The 25,106-nt window shown below is 42.1% G+C and overlaps 1 protein-coding gene across 16 annotated transcripts in view; it reads right to left on the bottom strand.

Annotated features, from left to right (window-relative positions):
* The window catches only part of tcf12 (transcription factor 12), a 455,542-nt gene that overhangs the window by 342,891 nt on the left and 87,545 nt on the right, over positions 1-25,106 (bottom strand). For all 16 annotated transcript variants that reach the window (XM_068017858.1, XM_068017857.1, XM_068017856.1 and 13 more), the window contains one exon: positions 6,963-7,065. In XM_068017858.1, coding sequence (XP_067873959.1) covers positions 6,963-7,065 — 103 coding nt within the window. The remainder of the gene's footprint in view (positions 1-6,962; positions 7,066-25,106) is intronic.

Genomic DNA, 25,106 nt, shown 5'->3' with positions numbered 1-25,106 from the left:
AAGAGATTACTTAGCTCTGTCTACAACACGCTGCTTCTGCTATTTAGCACACATACAGCACTGTGTTGTGGCTTCACCAGGTTGGCATCTCATTTTTAGGTACACCTGGTGCTGCTCCTGGAATGCTCTTCTATGCTCCTCAATGAACCACAGGTGGTCAAGTTTGATTGCAATGGGGGGAGTGAGGGATATTCCAGGCCATGAGGTTACAGGTTGCGGTTGAATACAAATCTGCTGCTGATGCTCCACAATGCCTCATACATACCCAGTTTTGAACTTCAAGATTTGTTCTCAATTAATTCCATTTAGCAGCTGGTAGAGTCACACAGCATAATGAGTGTGAAGACTAAGTCTCTTCAAGGACTGTGCAGTGTTTACCCTACCAATACTGTGACAGATAGATGCAACAAGTAGACTGGAAAGGACAAGGTCAAGTAGGGTTTTGCCCTCGTGTTCATTCTCTCACCATCTGCCACACCCCCAGTCTGGTAGATATGTCCTATCAGCCAGTTCTGTCAGTATAAGTGCTACCAAGCCACCCTTGGTGATGGGCATGAAATACTCACCCACAATACATTCTGTGCCCTTTATACCCTCAGCACCTCTCCCAAGTGATGTAAAGCATGGAGGGATATTAATTCATCAGCTGAGGGAGGGTGGTAGGTCGTAATCAACAGGTTTTGTTGCCCAACTTTGACCTAATGCCCTGAGACTCCATGGGGTCCAGAATCAACGGAAAGGATTTCCAATACCATTCCCTCCCGACTATATACCACTGTGTCACCACTTCTGGTGGGTTTGTCCTGCCAGTGAGACAGGACATATCCAGGGATGGTGATGGAGGAGTCTGGGACGTTGGCTGAAAGTCAATCTCACAAAACGATAACTATATCAGGCTGTTGTTTGGCATGTCTATGGGGCAGTTCTCCCAATTTTGGCACAAGTCCCAGATGTTTGTGAGGAGTAGTTTGCAGGGTCAACGAGGCTGCGTGTCTTTTGCCGTGTCTGAATTTGGTGCCATTTGTTCACAATTTTAGGATAAAATTAGTTTGAAATAAAAGTTTTTAAAGAACCATACAACCATAGAAAAATTACAGCACAGAAGGAGGCTATTCAGACTATCCTGTCTGCGCCAGCCCCAAAAAAACCTGGCTGCCCAGTCTAATCTCATCTTCCAGCACCTGGTCCGTAGCCTTGCAGGTTACAGCATTTCAGGTGCATGTCCAGGTACCTTTTAAATGAGCCGAGGGTTTCTGCCTTTCCCACCGTTCCTGACAGTGAATTCCAGACACCCACCACCCTCTGGGTGAAAATGTTTTTCCTCATGTCCCCTCTAATCCTTCTACCAGTCATCTTAAATCTGTGCCCCCGGGTAATTGACCTCTCCCCTCAGGGAAACAGATCCTTCCTGTCTACTCTATCTAGACCCCTCATAATTTTGTACATCTCAATTAATTCACTCCTCGGCCTCCTCTGTTCTAAGGAAAATGCTAGCCTATCCAATCTTTCCTCATAGCTGCAACTTTCAAGCCCTGGCAACATTCTTGTAAATCCCCTCTGTACTCTCTCCAGAGCAATTATGTCCTTTCTGTAATGTGGTGACCAGAACTGTACACAATACTCCAGCTGTGGCCGAACCAGAATTTTATACAGTTCCAGCATTACATCCCTGCTTTTGTATTCTATACCTCAGCCAATAAAGGTAAGCATTCCATATGCCTTCTTCACCACTCTATCCACCTGTCCTACCATCTTCAGGAACCTGTGGACAGGCACTCCAAAGTCTCACTTCTTGGATCCCTCTCAATATCCTCCCATTTTATTGTGGATTCCCTTGCTTTGTTTGCCCTCCCCAAATGCATTACCTCACACTTCTCTGGTTTGAATTCCAATTAACACTTTTTCACCCACTCAGCCAAACCACTGATATCGTTCTGGAGTCTACAGCTAATCTCTTCACTATCAACTACACAGCCAATTTTTGTGTCATCAGCAAATTTTTCAATCATGCCTCCCACATTTAAGTCCAAATCATTAATACATACCGCGAACAGCAAGGGACCCAACACTGAGCCTGTGGAATGCCACTGGAAACCGCTTTCCATTCACAAAAACATCTGTCGACTACCACCTTTGTTTCCTCTCACTGAGCCAATTTTGGATCCAACCTGTATTCCCCTGTACCCAGTGAGCTTTCATTTTTCTGACCAGTCTGCCATGTGGGACCTTGCCAAATGCCTTACTAAAATCCATGTAGACCACATCCACTGCACTACCCTCATCAATCCTCCTGTTACTTCCTTGAAAAATTCAACTTAGTAAGACATGACCTTCCCTTAACAAACCTATGCTGACTATCCCTGACTAATCCGTGCCTTTCTAAATGGCAGTTTATCCTGTCTCTCAGAATTGATTTCAATAATTTACCCACCACCGAGGGCAGACTGACCAGCCTATAATTATTTGGCCGAGCCCTCGCACACTTTTTAAACAATGATATAACGTTCGTAGACCTCCAATCCTCTGGCACCTCGCCCGTATCCAGTGAGGATTTGAAAAATGATGCTCAGCACATCCACTATTTCCTCCTTGGCTTCCTTTAACAACCTAGGATGCAATTCATCCAGCCGTGGTGATTTATCCACTTCCAAGGATGTCAGACCCTCTAGTACTTTCTCTCTCCTATCTAATATTTCACACTCCTCCTCTGCAAAGTCTGCATCATCACTCTCCTTTGTGAAGAGAGAGAGAAAAAACTCATTAAGAACCCTGCCCACATCTTCTGCATCCATGCATAAGTTTAAATGTCCTGACTAGATGGAGAATTAAGCAACATTGTACATCCTGACTCAATGCAAAGACAAAGCACAGGAAAAGGTTTTGACAAGAAATTCCAGACCTTTGAGATTTGGATTTCATCGAATCATCAAAAGTTTAAGGCACAGAAAGAGGCCACTTGGACCATCGTGTCTGTGCCAGCCGAAGAACGATCCACCCATTCTAATCCCACCTTCCAGCATTTGGTCCATAGCCCTGCAGCTTACGGCACCTGAGGTGCAATATCCAGACTCCTTTTGAATGAATTGAGGGTCTCTGCCTCAACTATCTTTTCAGTCAGTGAGTTCCAGACCCCCACTACCCTCTGGGTGAAAAGGTTTTTCCTCATCTCCCGTCTGATTTTTCTACCAATCACTTTAAATCTATGCCCCGAGTCACTGACTCCTCTGCTAAGGTAAATAGACCCTTCACCTCCACTCTATCCAGACCCCTCAAAATTTAGTACATTTCATTCAGATCTCCCCTCAGCCTTCTCTGTTCTGAGGAGCACCACCCGGCACCACACCTGTATCCAGTGAGGACTGGAAAATGATGGTCAGACCTCTGCTATTTCCTCGCTTGCTTCTTTTAACAGACTAGGGTACATTTCATACGGTCCAGGTGATTTATCAACTTTCAAGGATGCTAATCCCATTAATACTTCCTCTCTCCCTATGTTTATCACATCCAATACTTCACACTCTTCCTCCTTAACTACAATATCTGCATCGTCCCCCTCTTTTGTGAAGACAGACGCAAAGTATTCATTAAGAACCATGCCAATATCATCCGCTCCTACACATGGGTTACCTTTTTGGTCTTTTGTGGGCCCTACTCTCTCCTCAGTTATCCTCTTACCCAATGTATTGATAAAACATCTTTGGGTTCACCTTGATCTTGCTTTCCAATATTCCTTCATGCCCTCTCTTTGCTTACCTAATTTCCTTTCTGATTTCACCCCTCCACTTTTTATACTCATCTCGGCTTTCTGTTGTATTGAGTTCTCAGTGTCGGACAAAAGCTTTCCTTTTCTGCCTTATCTGACCCTGTAGGCTCCTTGACAGCCATGGGGCTCTAGATTTTGCCGCCTAACCCTTTTTCTTTGTGGGAACATGTTTACCCTGAACCCCTTGAATGCCTCTCACTGTTCTGACACTGATTTACCTTCAAGTAGCTGTTTCTAGTCCACTTTCGCTAAATCACTCCTCAATTTAGTAAAATTGGCCTTGCCCCCAATTGAGAATTCTAACTCATGTTCTCTCTCTGTCCTTTTCCATAATTATGTTAAAACTGACTGAATTATGATCACCACCAAAATGCTCTCCCACTGCCACTCCTTCCACCTGCTCATCTTCATTTCCTAAAACTAAGACTAAACCTGGTGTTCGGATGAAGGGTCACTGACCCGAAACACTAACTCTGTTTCTCGCTCCACAGATGCTACCAGACCTGCTGAGTATTTCCAGCATTTCTTGTTTTTATTTTAGCCCTCTCTTGTTGGACTTGCTACATCCTGGGCAAAAAAGTTCACCTGAATGCACCTCAAGAATTCTGCTAACTCAATTCCTTTCACACTAAAACTATCACTGTTAATATTGGGTAATTAAAATCCCCTACTATTACAGCCCTATTGTTTTTGCACTTCTTAGAGATGTGCTTACATATCTGCTCTTCTATCTCCCTCTGACTGTTGAGGGTCTATAGTACACTCCCAGCAGTGTGACTGCCCCTTTTTTGTTTCTTAGCTCAATCCATATGGCCTCATTTGATGAACCTTCCATCGGGTCATCCATCCTTACAGCTGTAATAGTTTCCTTGACCAAAATTGCCACTGCCTCTCCTTACTTATCCCCTTGCCTGTCGCATCTGAAAACCCTGTAACCAGGAACGTTGAGCTGCCATTCCTGTCCCTCCTTAAGCCATGTTTCTGTAATAGCTATGATATCATACTGCCACATGTCCATCTGTGCCCTCAGTTCATCTGCTTTATTTGCTATGTTCCTTGCTTTGAAATAGATACCCTTAAGCACTGCCAAACTCTTTTCTTCATTTTCTAACCCTCGTTTCCTCTTTCTTCCCGACTCAAAACATTAATTTTCTGCCTTCCATTCTAATTTCTGATTTTGTCCCAGCTGAGTCTACCCTTAGGTCCACATCCTCCTGCCAAACTAGTTTAAACCCTCCCCAACAGCACTAGTAAAACATCCCACAAGGAACTCCATCCAGGTGCAACCCGCCCGGCCTTTACAGGTCCCATCAATCCCAGAGCTGGTCCCAATGTCCCAGGAATCTGAAGCCCTCCCTCCTACACCATCTTTCCAGCCATGCATTCATCGGTCTTATCCTTCTATTTCTATGCTCACTTGCACATGGCACTGGGAGTAATCGGAGATTACGACTTTTGAGGTCCTGCTTGCTAACTTCTTACCTGGCTCCCTAAATTCTGACTGCAAGACCACATCCAATGTGGACCACAACTGTTGGCTGTTCACCCTCCCCCTTTAGGATGCTCTGCAGCCGTTCAGTGACATCCTTGACCCTGGCACCAGGGAGGCAACACACCACCCTGGAGTCATGTCTGCGGCCACAGAAACGCCGGTCTGTTCCCGACTATTGAACCGCCTATCACTATGGCTCTTCCAGTCTTCCCTGTACCCCACTGTGCAGCTGAGCCACCCGTGGTGCCATGGACTTGGCTCTGGCTGCACTCCCCAGGTGAAGCATCACTTTCCTCAGTATTCAGAGCTGAATACCTGTTGGAGAGCGAGATGCACTCAGGGGTCTCCTGCACTACCTGCCTGATTCTTTTTGACTGTCTGGTGGTCACCCATTCCTTCTCTCCCTGCCTACTTTTAAGTAGTAGGGTGACCACATCTATAAACGTGCTATCCACTTGGCTCTCATTCTCATTAATGCACTGCAATGTTGCCAGCTGCTGCATAACGCATTTAGATTACTGTGGCTGCTGAGCAAGTGGCAATACTGAGATAACCCCCAAAAAATGGTCACATACACGTACTTGATACTTCAACCTGGGTTGTAACACAACACAATCGCTAACTCAAAGATACGTTTTGTTTTTAATAAGCACAAAGATGAAATACTTCAAAAATAATTTTAAGATACACTAAAAATTTAAAGCCATTTAATAATTTCTTCTAATTTATGATCCCACAGAAGAATTCACTTAAATCAACTGAGTCGCCACATTGGTATTGTAAAGAAATTAAATCAAATGGAAATGTTGAAAGATTGAAGTTTCATTACATGAACAGCCAGAATTAGAAATGAATGCATTTCTAACATGCACACTATGCACAAAATGGGAGTATGTTTTTCAGTAGATCTATCGTGGGAAAAAGGATGGGCTTAGACAGAAATAGGCAGGCTGCTGTTTGTCTGGTTACTATTCTAATATTCCATACAGAGTTTGAATCCCATCTTCAAATAACAATTCAAGTAAATTATCCTCAATAAGACAATTTCGCCAGATATCAAGACCAAAAGCACAACGGATCACCTTAGTTTCAAGGAAGACAGGGTGCTTGGAGGAAAACATGCTGCCTCCAGTCAGCAGCATGAACCATCTTCAGGCCTTTGTTCAGCTAAAGAACAGGAGTGTGGATACCATAGTACGGCAATAATTGGTGGTGTGAATGAAATGTTATCTTAAAAAGAAATTCTAAATAAATCTCAAAGTCCAATTAAATGGAGCTTAAACCTTTATTAATACAAGCTTTTTTCTCAACATCTAGGAGTTTGACAATGCCTGAAACGGTTAAAACTGAGAGGGGGAAAAATACCTATTTCAAAAGTAAAGAAATGGCAAGTACGTCAGCAAAAATAGAAGCATCTCTGATGCATGCAATCTCTCAAACAAAATGACTAGCATGGTGCAAGCTGCTTTAAAGAAATTCATATGCATATGTCAAAAGTACCTTTCACAGATGACAAGGCAAGAGTCTTGTGTGATGAAAATAATGTGGCTTTAAGACTGGGGGGAGGGTCAGCTCCCAATGACACCATTGCTGCAAAGCTGTAGTGGTCTCTTGATGCATGAAATATCAGTTCAGACAAGGGATGACAAATGGCTATTCCTGACCAAAGAGGCTTTGAGAGGCTACTTGGAAAGAATTCCTACTTACCCATTAGACTGGAGTTCATGAACGGTGTTGGTGACAATCCTTCATGGGATCCTAATCGACTGTCATTCAAATGTTCACCATAATGAGGACTGTCTGCAAAGGCCTGGGGAAAAAAGATCAGTATTTGTGAAGTAGTCACACTAATTGAATATAATTATCCATTACTTTCTAGACCAACAAATAGGTAACAAGTCTTATTTCAGGTACAATAAAGAAAATTAACAAATTACAGGCTTCAACTTCACCGCAAATTCTGTGCTTAATATATTGTTATTATCCAAAGATTTTCCATTGGTCACACACAGTAACTCAACATTCAAAAGGCATTTTTACTTGGATTCTTGTATAGTATTTCTATGCAACAAATGATTATACCAAAAACAAAATAGAGCATTAAAATATTTTTGGTCTGTTATAGTTAAGCTAAAACACTATGAAAACCTTTGCTTAAGGTTTCAGTGCAACAAAGTATGCACCTGAGCACCATAAAGTCATGTTAATCCATGTCTTGTGTCGGTCAATAGCAAACTGCTACTCAAAAGGTACCACACATCAGGAGGTAATAAAAATTGCATGTCTCAAAATGAATTAAACATTATCGCAAATATCTAATGTTTTAAATATCCGATAAACTAAAAGATGAGCCAGTCAAACATTGATCCATTATTTACGCAGGTATCAAAAGCTACTAAATCAACAAGTACCCAGCACAAATCAAAAGGGATATCTTGTCCCCCCCAAAGCTAGAATAAAAACAGCTGGCTTTTAGGAGCCAGTAAAAAAACAAAATACTGGGGATGCTGGAAGTCTGAGAAAAACAGAAAATGCTGTAAATAGCAGGTCAGGCTGCATCTGTGGAGAAAGAAATGGAGTTAATGTTTCACTTCGATGTCATTTCATCAGAAGGTCATTAACCTGAAACGTTAACTCCATTTCCCACTCCACACATAGTGACTGACCTGAGTATTTGCAGGATTTTCTGTTTTTCTTTCAAACTTCCAGCATACCCACTATTTTGCTTATGTATTGGCCCCTAAAAGCTCAAACTTGCTAACCAACAAGTACCAATTTCTTTTAAGTCTTCATTGCAAAGTCCTGGAGGATTTAAGCATATTAAAGTCAGGAGTACCAGAAACACGAGGGCAACTGGGATTTCAATGTACACTAACTCAGAGCTATGATGACAGTGGGTCATTTTTCAGGTCCACAACGGGCTGTGTTGCAAAAAACAGGTATTTTAAGAAGAAATCCAACCAAGCTATTCGTAAAAAAGAGCTGAATCCAATCATCAGCACAAATGCAGGAGTGTGGAGCAGAAACATCTGCTCTAGTAGGTGGATAGCAGTGAATAGGGGAATAAACTCCAGGAGCTTGTCGTACTGTTACCAGCGTATTCCCACAACAGGCAGGGTTTGGGGGATGAATGACGTGTACAAAGTTCAACAGAGGACGAGTGGGGGTCCTGCACTCAGAAAGATTATTTTTCTTGCAATTATTCTCACCTGCTCATCAGCTCAAATACAAACAGACTTATAATGAGAAAGCACAAGGAGTTCTCATCCAGGCCAGGCAGTTACATCTACGCATCACATTAAATGAAGTAGAGGGGGTACACTGTGTCAATCGTGGCTCATTGGTAGCACACTTGCCTCGGAGTCGTAAGGTTGTGGGGTTCAAGCTCCACTCCAGGATTTGAGCACGACAATCTCAGCTGACACTCCAGTGCAGTACTGAGGAGTACTACACTGTCTGAGGTGTCATCTTTCAGATGAGACATTAAACCAAGGCCCCATCTACACTCTCAGGTGGGCATAATAGTACCATGGGATCTTTTATAAAGACAAGAGTTATCCTCAGTGTCCTAGCCAATATTTATCCCTCAAACAACATCACACAAAACAAAATCTGGTCATCATCACATTGCTGTTTGTAGGAGTTTGCTGTGCACAAATTAGCTGCCACATTTCCTACATTTTAACAGAGACTATGCTTCAAAAGTACTTCATTGGCTGTAAACTGTTTTGGGACATCCCGTGGGCTGTGAAAGGTACTAGATAAATGCAAGTCTTTCTTCAATGTTTCATGAAAAACTAATACCTAGTACTCCTGTAGGTGGCAGTAATGGGTATTTCAAACACACTTGTAGTGAGCATCTATCCATCATCCTGTGATTGCTTAATCAAGCCACTGGATCACTAAGAAAACTATTTTTCCAAGCAGCGTTTTCCTCCCTCAGTAACTAATGTCAGCTGTCCACACAAGGGTGTAAACAAGATAAATTGCAGATTTCACATGAAATTTATATACTGGATTAGCTTTTGTACCTTTGAAAGCCTTGACTGACATTTTTAAATTTGGAAGGTCTCATCATGGCACAAAAGGCTGGGTTTGGACTCGCTAATTTTGCCCACAGTTGAACTGAATTTAGATTGTGCTATGTACCATTTCCCAGCATTCTTTACTGTTTAATCAACTTTTTCTTCTTTAGCCGCTACCATTTCTGCTCAGCAGCTCTTCAAATAATTTTGAAAAACGTAAAGAAATTATACTGAGGAGGAAAGGGGGGGGGGGGGGGAAGGGAAAGAGAAAGTGTGTTACTTTAAATATCAAAAAAAACCTTGAATTTTAAAGCCAACTGATTCCCAACAGTCAACGAAACATGGCTGAACCAAAAGTTAACGTTTATTTCAGATTTCCAGCATCTGTAGCATCTTGCTTTTATTTTATAAAAGTTAATGTAAATGGCTTCAACGTATGACAGAGAAATTGCATTTTTTCATACCCGAGACAAAGAGATAGAACGGCAGATTTTCCCCAGTTTAACTTTTTTTTTTATTTATTGAATTTTGAAATTAAACAAGTCTTTATGGAAAATAGGTAGGAAGGGAGGATGAGACAAAGGAGATGGGAAACAGCTTCAGGGTGAGGGATTCGCTGGCCTCCTGCTACTCACCCAATGAGGGGAACAAGTAGGAACTGAGGACTGAATGAAGGGTTAAAGCCAACAAGCTGGGGGATGGGCTAAGGAGAGGGGACAACACAGGAACTGAGCAAGTAGTTCAAACGAAAACAGTTAAGAGTACTGATGGCAGCGATGGGTTAGCAGGTCGTATGCCAGACAATCTCCTGCCCATATGAAAATAAAGCAAAGAGACAGTGGGAGGCAGAACATGAAGGCATATGGAATGCTTTCCCTTATAGGCCGAAGTATAGAATACAAAATCAGGGACGTAATGCTGGTTAAGCCACAGCTGGAGAATTGTGTACAGTTCTGGTTACCACATTACGGGAAAGACATAATTGCTATGGAGAGAATACAGAGGAGATTTACAAGAATGTTGCCAGGGCTTGAAAGTTGCAGCTATGACGAAAGATCGGGTCAGCAAGGGCTGTTTTCCTTAGAGCAGAGAAGAGTAAGGGGTGACCGAAGTGGGGTGCACAAAAATGATGAGGGGCCCACATAGAGTAGACAGGAAGAACCTGTTTCCCATAGCGGAGAGATCAATCACCAGGGGGCACAGATTTAAGGCGACTGGTAGAAGGATTAGAGGGGACATGAGGAAAACATTTTCACCTAGAGGGTGGTGGGTGTCTGGAATGCACTGCCAGGATCGGTGGTAAAGGCAGAAACCCTCAACAAAAGGTTCCTGGACATGCACCTGAAGTGCTGTAACCTGCAAGGTTACGGACCAGGTGCTGGAAGGTGGGATTAGATTGGGCAGAAAGGGAGTGGGAGTGGGTGGGAGAGCGGGAGAGCGAGAAGACAGCAGAAAACGTATATGAGCGACCACATTCTCAGACTTGTGTGGTGCCACAGGAGATCGAATGGTGTACTAAAGTTCTTGAGATAATGCATTTCATATGTTATGATTTTGTTATGCGTGTGACATGAAGCCTTCCAACAATTAGTAAATTTGACTTCTATTACTTCAGATGAGAAACATTAATGCCTGCTTATAACATTTTTAATCTGTATTTATCACCCTTTCAACAGTCGTTGCCTTGGTCTGACTGCCATTTTTGTCACCTGATACTCCTGCACTTCATATTTTAATGCGAAAAGAACTACTGAATCTCCTGTGTTTTTGCTCACAGGTGGTAGTGCAGTGTTTCATCTGTGTCTGTTGTACAAGTGAGCACAAATACCAGCTGAGCGATTCAACCCAGAGCACTCACAGGTTAAGTCAAGAGGAGAATAGGGGAGATGCAAGGCAAAGTTCCCTCCGACTGATCTTTAATTATGTTTAGTGACCCAACACCACCTACTCCGATAGTAGGATTGCTGTTAAGCAAATCTTACACAAGTGGAACAAAAAGTGGTGCCAATTTGATTACGATACACGAAAGCTAGTAACAAAAAAAAAAAATTGAGAAATGTAATTTCTTCAAATTGTAAACTAAGTTGAGCATCCATACAATCTTTAATTTCAAGCAGAGTTTTTTGATAGTGCTGTCAATTATTCTTTTCCTTTGAAGGTACATGAGTTTAAAGAGCAGCCATAATCTAGCAGGATGAAAATTAATGGATTTCAAAAACAGCAAAATAATAGACAAGAAAAACAGGAAAAATTGTTTGTAAACGTAAGTTGAAGAGATGGCAACTCATTTGGAGAAATGAATTTTAGCTGGCTAGATTTTCTATGTAATACGGTTTCTTTATGTGCTCTATAGTATCACATCTCTAAAAAGCACTACATTGAAAGTAAAGCCTAAAAGAACATGTCTCAAAAGTCATTTCTTGAGCAAGCTTTGTAACATAGTAGGTGAATCATATTACAAATATATCTGGAAGACCCTACGAGTCTCAGGATCAGTGCTTTGTGTAATATCATTATTTCGGTCAGTCGTGTGATATATTGCTGCAGGAAATTTGCTGCATTACTGTGGTGAATCCCTATCCTGTTTAGGCTGCAGTGGGACCGCAGTAAACATCAAACTGCATTCCAGGTCGCATACTCTGTACAATGCCAATAGAGATCCATTAACATTAATAAGTAATTGCTGAGATAGAGTAAAATGAAAAATGCGCGTTCTAGTAGGTAAATGTTTTTTTTTTAAAAACTTACATTTTGAATGGTTTAAATTCCAAACTATTCACACGTTTTAAAAAACTTAGTTGTCTAAACAGCAAACTTTAAAAAAGATGCACATCAATTTTACTTACCATAATTGATCATAAGTTTATAAAAAGTCACCTACTTCATAGGAAGGATAATATAAAGATCAGTGGTTGGGAAACTACTGGAAAAAATTCTGAGGGACAGGATTAATCTCCACTTGGAGAGGCTGGGATTAATCAAGGATAGTGAGCAGGGGGAGATCATGTCTAACAAATTTGACTGAATTTTGAGAGGCAGTGACCAGGCGTGTAGATGAGGGTAAAGCAGTTGACATCGTCTACATGGACTTCAGTAACGCTTTTGATAAGGTCCCACATGGGAGATTGGTCAAAAAGGCAAGAGCCCATGGGATCCAGGGCAAATTGGACCCAAAATTGGCTTAGTGGCAGGAGGCAGAGGGTGATGGTCGAGGGTTGTTTTTGCGAGTCGAAGCCTGTGACCAGTGGTGTACCGCAGGGACCCTTGCTGTTTGTAGTGTACATTCATGATTTAGACATGAATATAGGAGGTATGATCAGTAAGTTCACAGATGACACAAAAATTGGCAGTGTTGTAAATTGTAAGGGAGACCAGCCTTAGATTACAGGCTGGTAAGATGGGCAGAGCAGTGCTAAGTGTAATTTAATCCTGAGAAGCGAGAGGTGATGCACTTTGGTAGGACCAACAAGGCAAGGGAATATACAATGGATGGTAGGACCTTAGGAAGTACAGAGGGTCAGAGGGACCTTGGTGTACTTGTCCATACTGAAGGCAGCAGCACAGGTAGATAAAGGTAGTTAGGAAGGCATATGGGATACTTGCCTTCATTAGCTGAGGCATAGAATATAAGAGCAGGGAGGTTATGATGGAGCTGTATAAAATGCTAGTTCGGCCACAGCTCGTATACTGTGTACAGTTCTGGTCGCCACACTATAGGAAGGATGTGATTGCACTGGAGAGGGTGCAGAGGAGATTCACCAGGATGTTGCCTGGGCTGGAGCATATCAGCTATGAAGAGAGACTGGATAGGCTGAGGTCGTTTTCCTTAAAGCAGAGAAGGCTGAGGGGGGACCTGATTGAGGTATACAAAACTATGAGGGGCATAGACAGGGTAGATAGGAAGAAACTTTTTCCCTTAGCAGAGGTGCCAATAACCAGGGGGCATAGACTTAAGGTAGGAGGTTTCGAGGGGATATGTGGGAAAAAAAATTTGACTCAGAGAGTGGTTGGAATCTGGAACACACTACCTGAAGGGGTGGTAGAGGCAGGAACCCTCAATATTTTAGTATTTAGATGAGCACTTGAAACATACAATGCTATGGGCCAAGTGCTGGAAAATGGAATTAGAATAGATAGGTGCTTGATGGCCAGCATGGACACGAAGGGCCTGTTTCTATGCTGTTTAACTGTGACTCTCTTACTGCTTTACATTGATTCCAATCCCAAATGACAACAGGATAAGCAAGGACAGCAAGTGCAACAAAATAGGATGTGCTCATGATGGAATATACAGAATTAGAGGCCACGGGGCAGAATGAAGGGCACTGGAACACACAAAAAAGCAGCTCAGGACCACTTCAGCAGCCTACAACCCAGAATCCTGTGGGACTATTAGATCAGCAGTCACTGAACATTCATCATTTGCCAGACTGCAGGCAAACTTTGAACACAGCATTAATAGGGCCAAAACAGGCCACACTATCTGTGCTACATGCCATCAGTTCAACGAAAGGGCGAGTAACTACTGGCTAAGTAACTGTCAAATCACTAACTGCTTATGGATGCATGTCACAGCTTCTTCCATTATATTGCCTTAAAGTAATATTTTGAGAGTCAAAAGTCCCAGGTGAATCCTTGCTTCAGTTTAGCTACTTCAGAATCAATGATACACACATGATGGACATGAGGAAAGCATTCTGTGACATTTACAATTCAGTATGACCACAGGGATGTCCTCTGGTAACTGCTGCTACTCTGTCTTTCAGAAAGCAGCTCTCAACAGTGGCTGCCTTGGAAAATGTATGGCCTACAGCAAAGGTCAGCATCACAAGGCTTTTTCTGTATTAAAATGAAAGTAAACAAAGTAAAAGAAACAACCAAAAAAAAAGCAGTCTTATTTACTGCAAGGCAAGTCATCGACCACACCACAGGTTACAAGCAAATGACTAACCAGTTAATCAAAAGGCCACAGATTTGAAACCCCAACAGCATATCTACAATTAATTATTTGCATTTCCAGTCTCAAATGATTTTCAAGGGGAAAAAGCAAAACAAGGCTATGTGGCTTCCACGATAATTGTTCCAATTCTATTCCAACTGTTACAACCAGGTGAGAAAGAGGTCTAGGGTTCCCTTTCAGCCTTCACCTGGTCTTACTGTAACAAGGTCTAATTTTAAACACACCGTGTTTTTAGCTCCCCCTTGGTGAATCCTTGTTCACCGCTTTCCAATTATAAGGTAAAGAAACCAGCACAAACAGGCTTTCTTAGGTTTAAAGAAGGAAAGTTGAAATTTATTAAACTTCAACTTAAATTCTAATTCTGTTAACACCTACAGATACACAAGGTGCCCACGCTAGCATGCACACATGCAAATAGGGACAGAAAAAAGAAAAATAAAGTGGAAAAGTTTGAGTCAATATCTGAAGAGTAGTTGTTGCAGTTCTTCGAGCTCACTGTAGAGTCCTTGATTGTAGGTTGATCTTGCTTTTCATTGGGGCCCAGTATTCTTCTTAAACCTTGTTCACTGTAGGAGACGTATTTCTTGGGGTGCATGTGTCTTCAGTGGATTCAAAGGCTTGTGAGAAAGAGATGAGAGCAGGCAGACAGGAGAGAGATCTTCTCAGTCCAGGAGCAAACAGACACACGGTTCAAACTGTTAGTACACTTCAGAAAAACCCAGGTTGCCAAGCAGGTTAGTCATGTAACTAACTGGACTAACCATGTCTTGGATTGTATCACCTTAGCCATCTCTGGAATGCTCCTCTTATACACAATACTTGGTGATCAAGGTCCATTGTATGTTGAATGTGTCAGGGAATGGTCCTTTGTCTTTCCAGTCACCGTCTGTTAATATGCAAATGCCTTTTCCAGCCACGGCTGATCTGTTTAACAAGTTCTTTCTTCACCCCCGTAACAGTTTAAAATCAATGTTCATGACAAAATTAATATGTCTCATTCTTGCCAGGTGGGGGCCTAGCATGACACAACCCTTTTACTTTAAAGTCATTCATGCCCATCTATTAGCAATCCCACTTCCAAGTCAGTCCAAAGATCAGTGGTAGTTGTATAAAATGTGCATGCAATTCAGAATAAATCAGTATAAAAGGGACACAACAACAGTTTCGATTTATATAGCACCTTTAACATAGCAATATGTGGCAAGGCACTTGACAGGATTATCGAAAAAAATTTGACATCAACCCATGAGATATTAGGGAAAATGGCCAAAAGCTTGGTCAAAGAGGTAGATTTTAAGGAGCATCTTAAAGAAAATCTAAAGAGGCAGAGATTTTAGGAAAGGAATTCTGAACCTTAGGGCCCAGGTACCCAAAGACATAAGCGCCAGTGGTGGAGTGATTAAAATTGGGGATATGAAAGAGGCCATAATTAGAGTGCAGATATCGGAGAGCTGTAGGGTTGGAGGAGATATAGAAGAAATAGGAAGGGTCAAGGTCATGGAAAGATTTGAAAACAAGGTTAAGAATTTTAAATTCGAGGTTCTGCATAACTGAGCCAGCAGAGGTCAGGGAGCACAGGGCTAATGAGTGAATGAGACGGTCATGAGATTCTTTGTGTTATCTTAAGCAATACAATGAGGTTCGTGGATTCCAGTTCCTTGAAGATCTCTCGAGTGCTCATTAACAATTAAACTAGTATATACAATACAGAGCAAACTATATACAGAACCTTTGCCCAGAGTGTGACAGTGCAGAGAGAACATGGCTTCTCAGCACAGGACTACATCCTGGTACTTAGCTCATTAGCATACAGAGTTCTTAAAGAGATATCACTCAAAGCGATCATACAGGGACAGTGCAAGTTAGGACACAGGCAGAATTTTGGGTGACCTCATGCCTACAGAAAGTAGAACATGGGAGGCCATCAAGGTGCACATTGGAATACTCAAGTTTAGGGGTAACAAAAGGTGTAAATGAGGATTTCAGCAATGGACGAGATGAGCTGAAACAGAGGCAGAGTTGGTGACTCAGCTTGAAAGCTAATGTAATTTACAGATACCCATATGGTGCAACCTGCAGCAAGGCAAACCCAAATTATACTCTTGCCCCACCCCCACCTCACTTGCTTATAACCTGTGACTTTTCTAATATTCGTCAGTTCCAATGAAGGGTCACTGACCCGAAACGTTAACTCTGCTTCTCTTTCCACAGATGCTGCCAGACCTGCTGAGTGATTCCAGCATTTCTCGTTTTTATCCCAAATTATACTACTTGGTGGTAGGCAAGTTGATGGAAAAGGTGCTGAGGGATAGGATTTCTGAGCATCTGGAAAGACACTGCTTGATTCGGGACAGTCAGCACGGTTTTGTGAGGGGTAGGTCTTGCCTCACAAGCCTGATTGAATTCTTTGAGCAGGTGACCAAGCAAGTGGATGAGGGTAAACCAGTGGATGTGGTGTACATGGATTTTAGTAAGGCATTTGATAAGGTCCCCCATGGTAGACTTATGGAGAAAGTCAGGAGGCATGGGATAGTGGGGAATGTGGCCAGTTGGATTAAGAATTGGCTAACTGATAGAAGGCAGAGAGTGGTCTTAGATGGTAAATACTCAGCCTGGAGCCCAGTTACCAGTGGCGTGCCGCAGGGATCAGTTCTGGGTCCTCTCCTGTTTGTGATTTTTATTAACGACTTGGATGAGGAAGTCGAAGGGTGGGTCAGTAAATTTGCAGATGATACAAAGGTTGGTGGAGTTGTGGATACCGAGGAGGGCTATTGTCGTCTGCAAAGGGACTTGGATAGGTTGCAGTGCTGGGCTGAAAAGTGGCAGATGGAGTTTAACCCTGAAAAGTGTGAGGTCGTCCATTTTGGAAGGACAAACACGAATGCAAAATACTGGGTTAACGGTAGGGTTCTTGGGCATGTGGAGGAGCAGAGAGACCTTGGGGTCTATGTGCATAGATCGTTGAAAGTTGCAACTCAAGTGGATAGGGCTGTGAAGAAGGCATATGGGGTGTTAGCGTTCATTAGCAGAGGGATTGAATTTAAGAGCCGTGAGGTGATGATGCAGCTGTACAGGACCTTGGTAAGGCCTCATTTGGAGTACTGTGTGCAGTTCTGGTCGCCTCATTTTAGGAAGGATGTGGAAGCCTTGGAGAGGGTGCAGAGGAGATTTACCAGGATGTTGCCTGGAATGGAGAATAAGTCTTACGAGGAAAGGCTGAACATTCTAGGCCTCTTCTCATTAGAACGGAGAAGGATGAGGGGTGACATGATAGAGGTTTATAAGATGATCAGGGGAATAGATAGGGTAGACAGTCAGAAACTTTTTCCCCGGGTGGAGCAAAGCGTTACAAGGGGTCATAAATTTAAGGTGAAGGGTGGGAGATATAAGGGGGATGTCAGGGGAAGGTTCTTTACCCAGAGAGTGGTCGGGGCATGGAATGCCTTGCCTGGGGAAGTTGTTGAGTCAGAAACTTTAGGGACTTTCAAACGGCTTTTAGATAGGTATATGGATAAAGGAGAATGATGGGGTATAGATTAAATTGTCCTTAACAGAGGACAAAGGATCGGCACAACATCGTGGGCCGAAGGGCCTGTTCTGTGCTGTATTTTTCTATGTTCTATGTTCTACTTGGCTGCTCTCACTGTGGGCTGTACTGAATTTAGTGACTTAGGGACATTGTACAGACCTATTTGAAAATATGTGGAAAGCTGTGCACCCAAGCAGCTTGCTTTTAATGTTACAGGAGAGAACAGGTCATTAACATGGTTTCTCATCCATAATAGAAACATTGGAAAGTTTAGTTCCTGGAGATTGAACGAACCTTGAAAATTGTAACTTTATACCAAAGGGCAGTTACCCTAACTCACTGTGGAAACACAAGTGACGTCAGGTTAACTACAAGATTCGAATTATGGTACACTGCAAATAAACAGCCCTTTACTGCAAGAGGATTTGAGTACAGGAGTAAAGATGTCTTGCTGCAACTGTATAGAACCTTGGTGAGACCGCACCTGGAGTATCGTGTACAGTTTTGGTCTCCTCACCGAAGGATATACGTGCCATTGAGGGAGTGCAATGAAGTTTCACCAGACTAATTCTTGGGATGATGGGATTGCCCTATGAAGAGAGATCGAGGAGGCTGGGCCTGTATTCTCCAGAGTTTCGAAGAATGAGAGGTGACCTCACTGAACCATAGAAAATTCTTACAGGGCTCAATAGGGTCGATGCTGGAAGGACATTTCCCCTGGATGGGGGTCTAGAACCAGAGAACAGTCTCAGAATAAGAGGTAGGCAATTTCGGACTGAGATGAAGAGGAATTTCTTCACTCAGAGGGTGGTGAATCTTTGGAATTCTCTACCTCAGAGGGCGGTGATGGAGTCAGTCATTTGTGTTCAAGACAGAGATAGATAGAAAGAAAGATTTCCAGACATTAAAGGCATCAAGGAATATGGGGATTGTGTAGGAAAATGGCATTGAGGTACATCAGCCATGATCTAGCTGAAAGGTGGAGCAGGCTCATGGGGCTGAATGGCCTACTCCTGCCCCTATTTCCTGCAAACGGTGGTATAAGACGACTCAATTTCCAAATACATAGCACATTGAAATAGGATAATATAATGGCCAGTTACTGCAATTTCCACATCACAAATACACAAGGCCAATTCATAATCTTAAACTTTGTCTTTTTAAAAAAGACAGTAGACTGCCTTGCTTTAATGTTAGTACAAATTCAACAGAATATTCAACTCTTCAGCAGCATTTCACCAACATTCCTGGACCAATGAGCAGATCTGCAGATGCTCTCCTTCGCCTTGGCAAACAGTGCATGACCAAAACTATTAAATTCAGTGCCATTACTCCCACTACTCAAAACTAGCTACAAATGTCAAACCTGTCACATAAACCATTACTTTATTAATAAATACTGAACAGAGCTAAATGCAGAGCATCTAGTTTATAGAAGGCTGCAGTTTTCGGAATTTGCAAAGAGTTTATCATCAGTATCCAGTGTGGCTCAGTTGGTAGTGCTCTCGCCTCTGAATCAGAAAGTTGTGGGTTCAAGTCACATTGTTGAGACAGAGAATAAAAATCTAAGCTGAGACTCCGGTAAAATACTGAGGGAGTGCTGCACTATCATAGATGCTGTCTTTCGGATGAGAGATAAAACCAAGGCCCCGTCAGCGCTCTCAGATGGACATTTAAAAAAAAACATTTACTATTTTGAAAAGGACCAGAGGATTATTTCCCCTGTCCTGGCCAATATTGATCCCTCAGGCGGCTCACCACTACCTTCTCAAGGGCAACTGGGGATGGGCAACAAATGCTGGTCTTGTCAACAACGCTCATCCTAGGAATTCTTTTTTTAAAATCACAAATAGATTATCTGGTCATCATCACATTGCTGTTTGTGGGAGTTTGCTGTTCCCAACACGAACTGTGACATTTCCAGAAAACTACTTCACTGGCTATAAATCGCTTTGAGACATCCTGAAGTCACTTTTTTTTTTCTTCAAGTTTGCAGATGACACTAATTTAGGAGTAAGTTATGTAGATGAGAGATCAAAGTTAGAAAGGGACAAATACAGACGAAGTGAGTGGGCAAAACGATGGCAGATGGGAGTTCAATGCATTGTGACGAGAGGTAACTCACCTTGGCTCAGAAAGACAAATCGGAGTAACGGCAAGAGGTGAGAAGGGATTTGGGTGTCCATGTAGAAAAATGAATAAAAACTAATGCACAAGTACAAAATGTAATCAAAATAGTTAATTGAAAGTTGACCTTTATCTCAAGGTGGAATTCAAAAGTGAGAAGGAAGCTATGCTTTATTTGTACAGAGCCTTGGTCACAGCTCACCTTGGAGTACTGCAGACCAATGCCACCGCACCTCCACCCCATTTTTTTTGTGCACAGCCTGTTCATTTCAATGCACAGTACCTTTAAAAGTGTTTGCGCAAATACGGCAGTATCTTAAAAGGGGGCAACTTAAGAGCTGCCTGCGTTGTACCTTCCAGGTTGCTGCACAGCCATGTATACATGCAGCTTAGAGGCAACATTGCTGCAAACCTCAGGAAAACTTATGGCCTCCAAGAATATACTGCACAGATTTGCCAAAATGATAACGGTGCTTAAAGGGTTAATTACACGGTCAGATTGAATAAACTGGACTTACATTCCTTTGAATTTAGATGGTTCTGAGAGGATATAATCCAGGTGCTTACAATAATAAAGGAAATAGATAGGGTAGATATTAATTCATCCGATGGGAGAATCCAGAACAAGAGGGCATAATTTTAAAATTAGAGCTAGGCCATTTCAGAGTAAATTCCAGAACATAGGCTTCACAAACCACTGACCACCTCCAGGCGCGTATCCATTGTCTCTCGAGATAAGGAGGCCCAAAAGAAGGAAAGAAGAGGAGGAACAGGAGTAGACCATTCAACCACATGAGTCTGTTCCACCATTCAATTAGATCATGACAGAGCTGCATATTAACTCCACTTACTTGTGGATGTATTTCTTGCATTATACAATTATGTACATCCTTAATTTTCTCCCTTTTATGACAGGATTAAGTATTGTGCTTCAATAGCTTAAAACAAAATACAGGAACCAATTGCAGTACAATAGATATAATCACAACCATACTGACAATTGCATTGAAATGGTATTACTTGACCCATGAAGAGGAGCAGTCCTGAATTTGAGCTATTTGCTTTACTTGCTGGAGAAAATTAAACTTTACAACAGTACTGGTAAAACTGTGGCCTGAACCGTCAATGTATAGTCTTCTCCTCTTAATTCAAAGTTGCTTAATTCAAGTTATCCGATGCTTTAAAGAAAATGAAAGCATTACATTTCTACTCGGTCAATTTATGTTGCCCAATTCAAATGAATGACTTCAGTTTGAGTCTATTTGAATACAATTTGAATTTTCTGGTCCGGACAGCAAGATTATAGAAGCCTGTGGACAAGAACTGAGAGACCTGTTACTTCCTCAAAATGTTGCCACTTGAGCATGGGTTCAATTAAATTAGAGCCATTCTTTGTATACTAATATTCCTAGTCATTAATTGTAGAGATTTAAAATGGAATTTTATAATATATATTCAACGCGCCTTTTTGCAATTTTAATTGGATAAATGTATAGTTTTCGTTTAAAAACTCGAGCTCTAGTGATTAAATATATTTTAAAACTCTCGTTTTCAAACTCCTCCATGGCCTCACCCCTCCCTTTCTGTGATCTTCTCCAGCCTTACACCACCAGGATCTCTGCACTCCACCAATTCTGGCCTCATGAGCATTGCCGATGTTAATCGCTCCAACACTGGAGACTGTGCCATCAGCTGCCAAGTATTCAGTCTCTGGTATTCCCTCCCTAAATCTCTCAGCCTCTCTATCCTCCTTTTAAGATGCTCAAGACCTAGCTCTTCAACCAACCTTTGGTTATCTGGCCTAATATCTCCTTATGTGGCTCTGCATCAATTTTTGTTTGATAATGCTTGTAAAGCACCTTGGGACATTTGATTATGTTAAACGTGAGTTATTTGTTGCTGTCAGATTACCTAAAACAGTTTTTCATCTTGATAAGCCAAGAAACATTTGACAGGATTTTTGAAGATAGCTTTCATTCAGAAAAACTGAACCCAGAAGATGTGCACAAATGGGTATATTAGTTAGGTACATGAATTGCTAGACAAAAAAGACCAAAGTCCATCTCGTTTGTCATCTACCATCCTGGTAGTCATATGATACCACGATAATGGAGTTGTTGAATAATCATGGCAATTAGGTTCCATCAATTAGTCAACAGATCCTGACATGAGACGAGGATAACCCCAGTGCTACTCTAATAATGCTATTCTATTATATCCTGTACAGTGATAATGGGCATGACCAATAAAATAAACTAGAGGTAGGCAGTCTGTCTGATCAAGAAGAAAGTTCAGCTTGAGGTCAGATAGCATGAAGAGATCGCTTAAAAGTCTGGTTTTGCCGAGATGTGGTCGGGGAGAAGGATGCAATCAGTGGCGAAGGATATCTAGTTTGTAGTTCAAACTAAAGGTGATGGCTTCAGTCTTCCCAATGTTCAACTAAATGGCAGTCAGCTATTTCCCAGCCCAGGAAAAGAGGAAGAGAATCATCTTTGGGCTTACTACAAATCCCTCTGCGGCTCGTCTTAGAACTGCAATAGTGTAGCTGTGCAAGTAAAGTACCTGCCCACAGCAAGGAACCAAGACCTCTTAAAATGTAGTGATAGTTTCAGACTTCAAATTCAGTTAGCTTTATAATTTAAGGGGGAAGGGGGGGGGGGGAAACTTCCAAGTGTTGGTATTAAAACAAATCTGGAATTTTAAATTTTGTTTTCCAATGAGGGATTAAAACTTTATTTTGATGGTCTAAATCCTAAACTCTACACCACAGCAAGTATCAGCCCCAAATGAGCTGCATGAGCAACAAATTAAGAACATTCTCCAATTTAGATCTATTGAAACTATAACAAAGCATCAGTATTGGAAGCATATAAATGGATGAAAAACTGGAAGTATCCATCACTTGAATTATTGTTCTGTATTTAATTCCCCCCACCCCCGCCAAAGATTTCAGAAGTTTCAAGTCTTCATTCATTGAGTATAGGTGTCAGCTTTGGCTCAGTGGTAGCACTCTCGCCTTGGAGTCACAAGATTGTGGGTTCAACTGCCTCTCCAGAGACTTGAGCAAATAATCCAGGCTGGTACTTCAATGCAGTATTGTGAAAGTCAGAAGTACTGGTCTTTCAGGTGAGACATTAAACCAAGATCCCATCTGCCTCTCGGGTGATCTGCATTCTGGTCCGAGTCACAAATTTAAAAGAGAAATGGCATGGAGTTGGGATCAGAAGACTTCAATTTAAGGAACAGAAACATAAAATGCTAGAAATACTCTGATGAGGTAACATCGGTGGAGAAAGAAAAAAATTTAACATTTCAAGTCAATGCCTTTTTGTCAGACAAGAGGTCAGGTTCTGACAAAAGGTCATCAATCTGAAATGTTGCCTCTTTCTCCACAGATGCTGCCTCATCTGCTTAGTATTTCCAGCATTTTCTGCTTTTATTTCAGTTTTCCAGCATCTGCAGCATTTGGCTTTTGTTTCCACCAATTAATTTTCAATATGTTGTCTTCAGTTCTTCTATGATCTAAAAAGACCAATAAGGATTCTTCAAGAGTAAGCAGTTGAAATCAAAAAGCAGTTAAGTAACCAATGCATCAACAATAGAATTCTTGTTCTACAAGGATAAATTGATTTGATCCCTACATATTTTCTGATTTCAAACAGGGAAACATTGACCCTTAAGAACTGCACTTCAGTCTCAGAAGTTACAACAACATAACTGCCATTTGCAGTTCTGATAGTTCTTGTTCTGGCACTCTGAAATGTCCTACCTCACAGAAAAAGGTTTGAAGTGCAGAATGCAATTCATCTGAGCACTGTATTAAAAGAACAATCCAGGGAAGACTCACATGCTTTTGTTAGACCCAGTCTCCAAGGCGATTAGATCAATCTGCAAATTTATCCACACTTCCCTTGTGATGAAATTTGTACTTCATTTCCCAGTGGTTGCTCCATGCATCAAACATCTTACTCGATGTTCAAAGATGATGAGGGATGGCAGAAGTAGTAATAGACACAGTACTTGCTTCTACTTTTGCAATGCAGCTGCACCTGGTGCCCAACAAAACTATAAGTACTTGCCATAGCTCTCACCAACAGCCTGGTGACACCTTTCAGAGGATGGCATTTCAAGTGCAAAATTACAGCAGATGGGTTTAAGATCTCAAGCATCGTTTGAACCCACTGCTCAGTTATCCACTGTGTTTAGTGGCGGATACATAAAATATTTTGGCAATTTTGTGACACTATCTCAAGCAAGCATTTTCACAATATAATTTATGCACAACTGCAGTGTACATTATTGGTCATAGGATGTTGCACCATGTCAAAACACTTGTCTTACTAATGGTCACATTCAGCTCCAATTGCAGTTAAAACAAATCTATAAACCTCATACTGCAGCACCATGATGCTATATCCATGAGGTTGGACTTCAAAATTTCTTCTTTCTTCGGCCTCCTTGTCTCAGAGACAATGGGTAAGCACTTGGAGGTGGTCAGTGGTTTGTGAAGCAGCACCTGGAGTGGCTATAAAGGCCAATTCTAGAGAGACAGACTCTTCCACAGGTGCTGCAGATAAAATTGGTTGTCGTGGCTGTTACGCAGTTGGCTCTCCCCTTGCGATTCTGTCTTTTTTCCTGCCAACTGCTAAGTCTCTTCGACTCGCCACTCTTTAGCCCCGCCTTTATGGCTGTCCGCAAGCTCTGGCAATCACTGGCAACTGACTCCCACGACTTGTGATCAATGTCACAGGACTTCACGTCGCGTTTGCAGACGACTTTAAAGCGGAGACATGGACGGCCGGTGGGTCTGATAGCAGTGACGAGCTCCCTGTACAATGTGTCCTTGGGGACCCTGCCATCTTCCATGCAGCACACGTGGCCAAGCCATCTCAAGCACCGCTGGCTCAGTAGGGTGTATATGCTGGGGATGTTGGCCGCCTCCAGGACTTCTGCGTTGGAGATATACAAAATACAGCCTAGAAATCTGAAATTTACAGCACAGAAGAGGCCATTCAGCCCATTGTGTCCACACCAGCCCACATGGAGCCATCAAGCCGGATCCCACTTTCCAGCTCTTGGTCCATAGCTTGTAGGTTATGACACTGCAAGTGTGTATCCAAGTGTTTTCTGCCTCTACCACCTTTTCAGGCAGTGAGTTCCACATCCCACCACTCTCTTGGCGAAAAAGGTTCCCCTCGAATCCTCTCAAA

This window comes from Heterodontus francisci, chromosome 38 (assembly GCF_036365525.1).
Source record: "Heterodontus francisci isolate sHetFra1 chromosome 38, sHetFra1.hap1, whole genome shotgun sequence".
Lineage (NCBI taxonomy): Eukaryota > Metazoa > Chordata > Chondrichthyes > Heterodontiformes > Heterodontidae > Heterodontus > Heterodontus francisci.
This window is presented reverse-complemented; position numbering and strand designations above follow the sequence as displayed.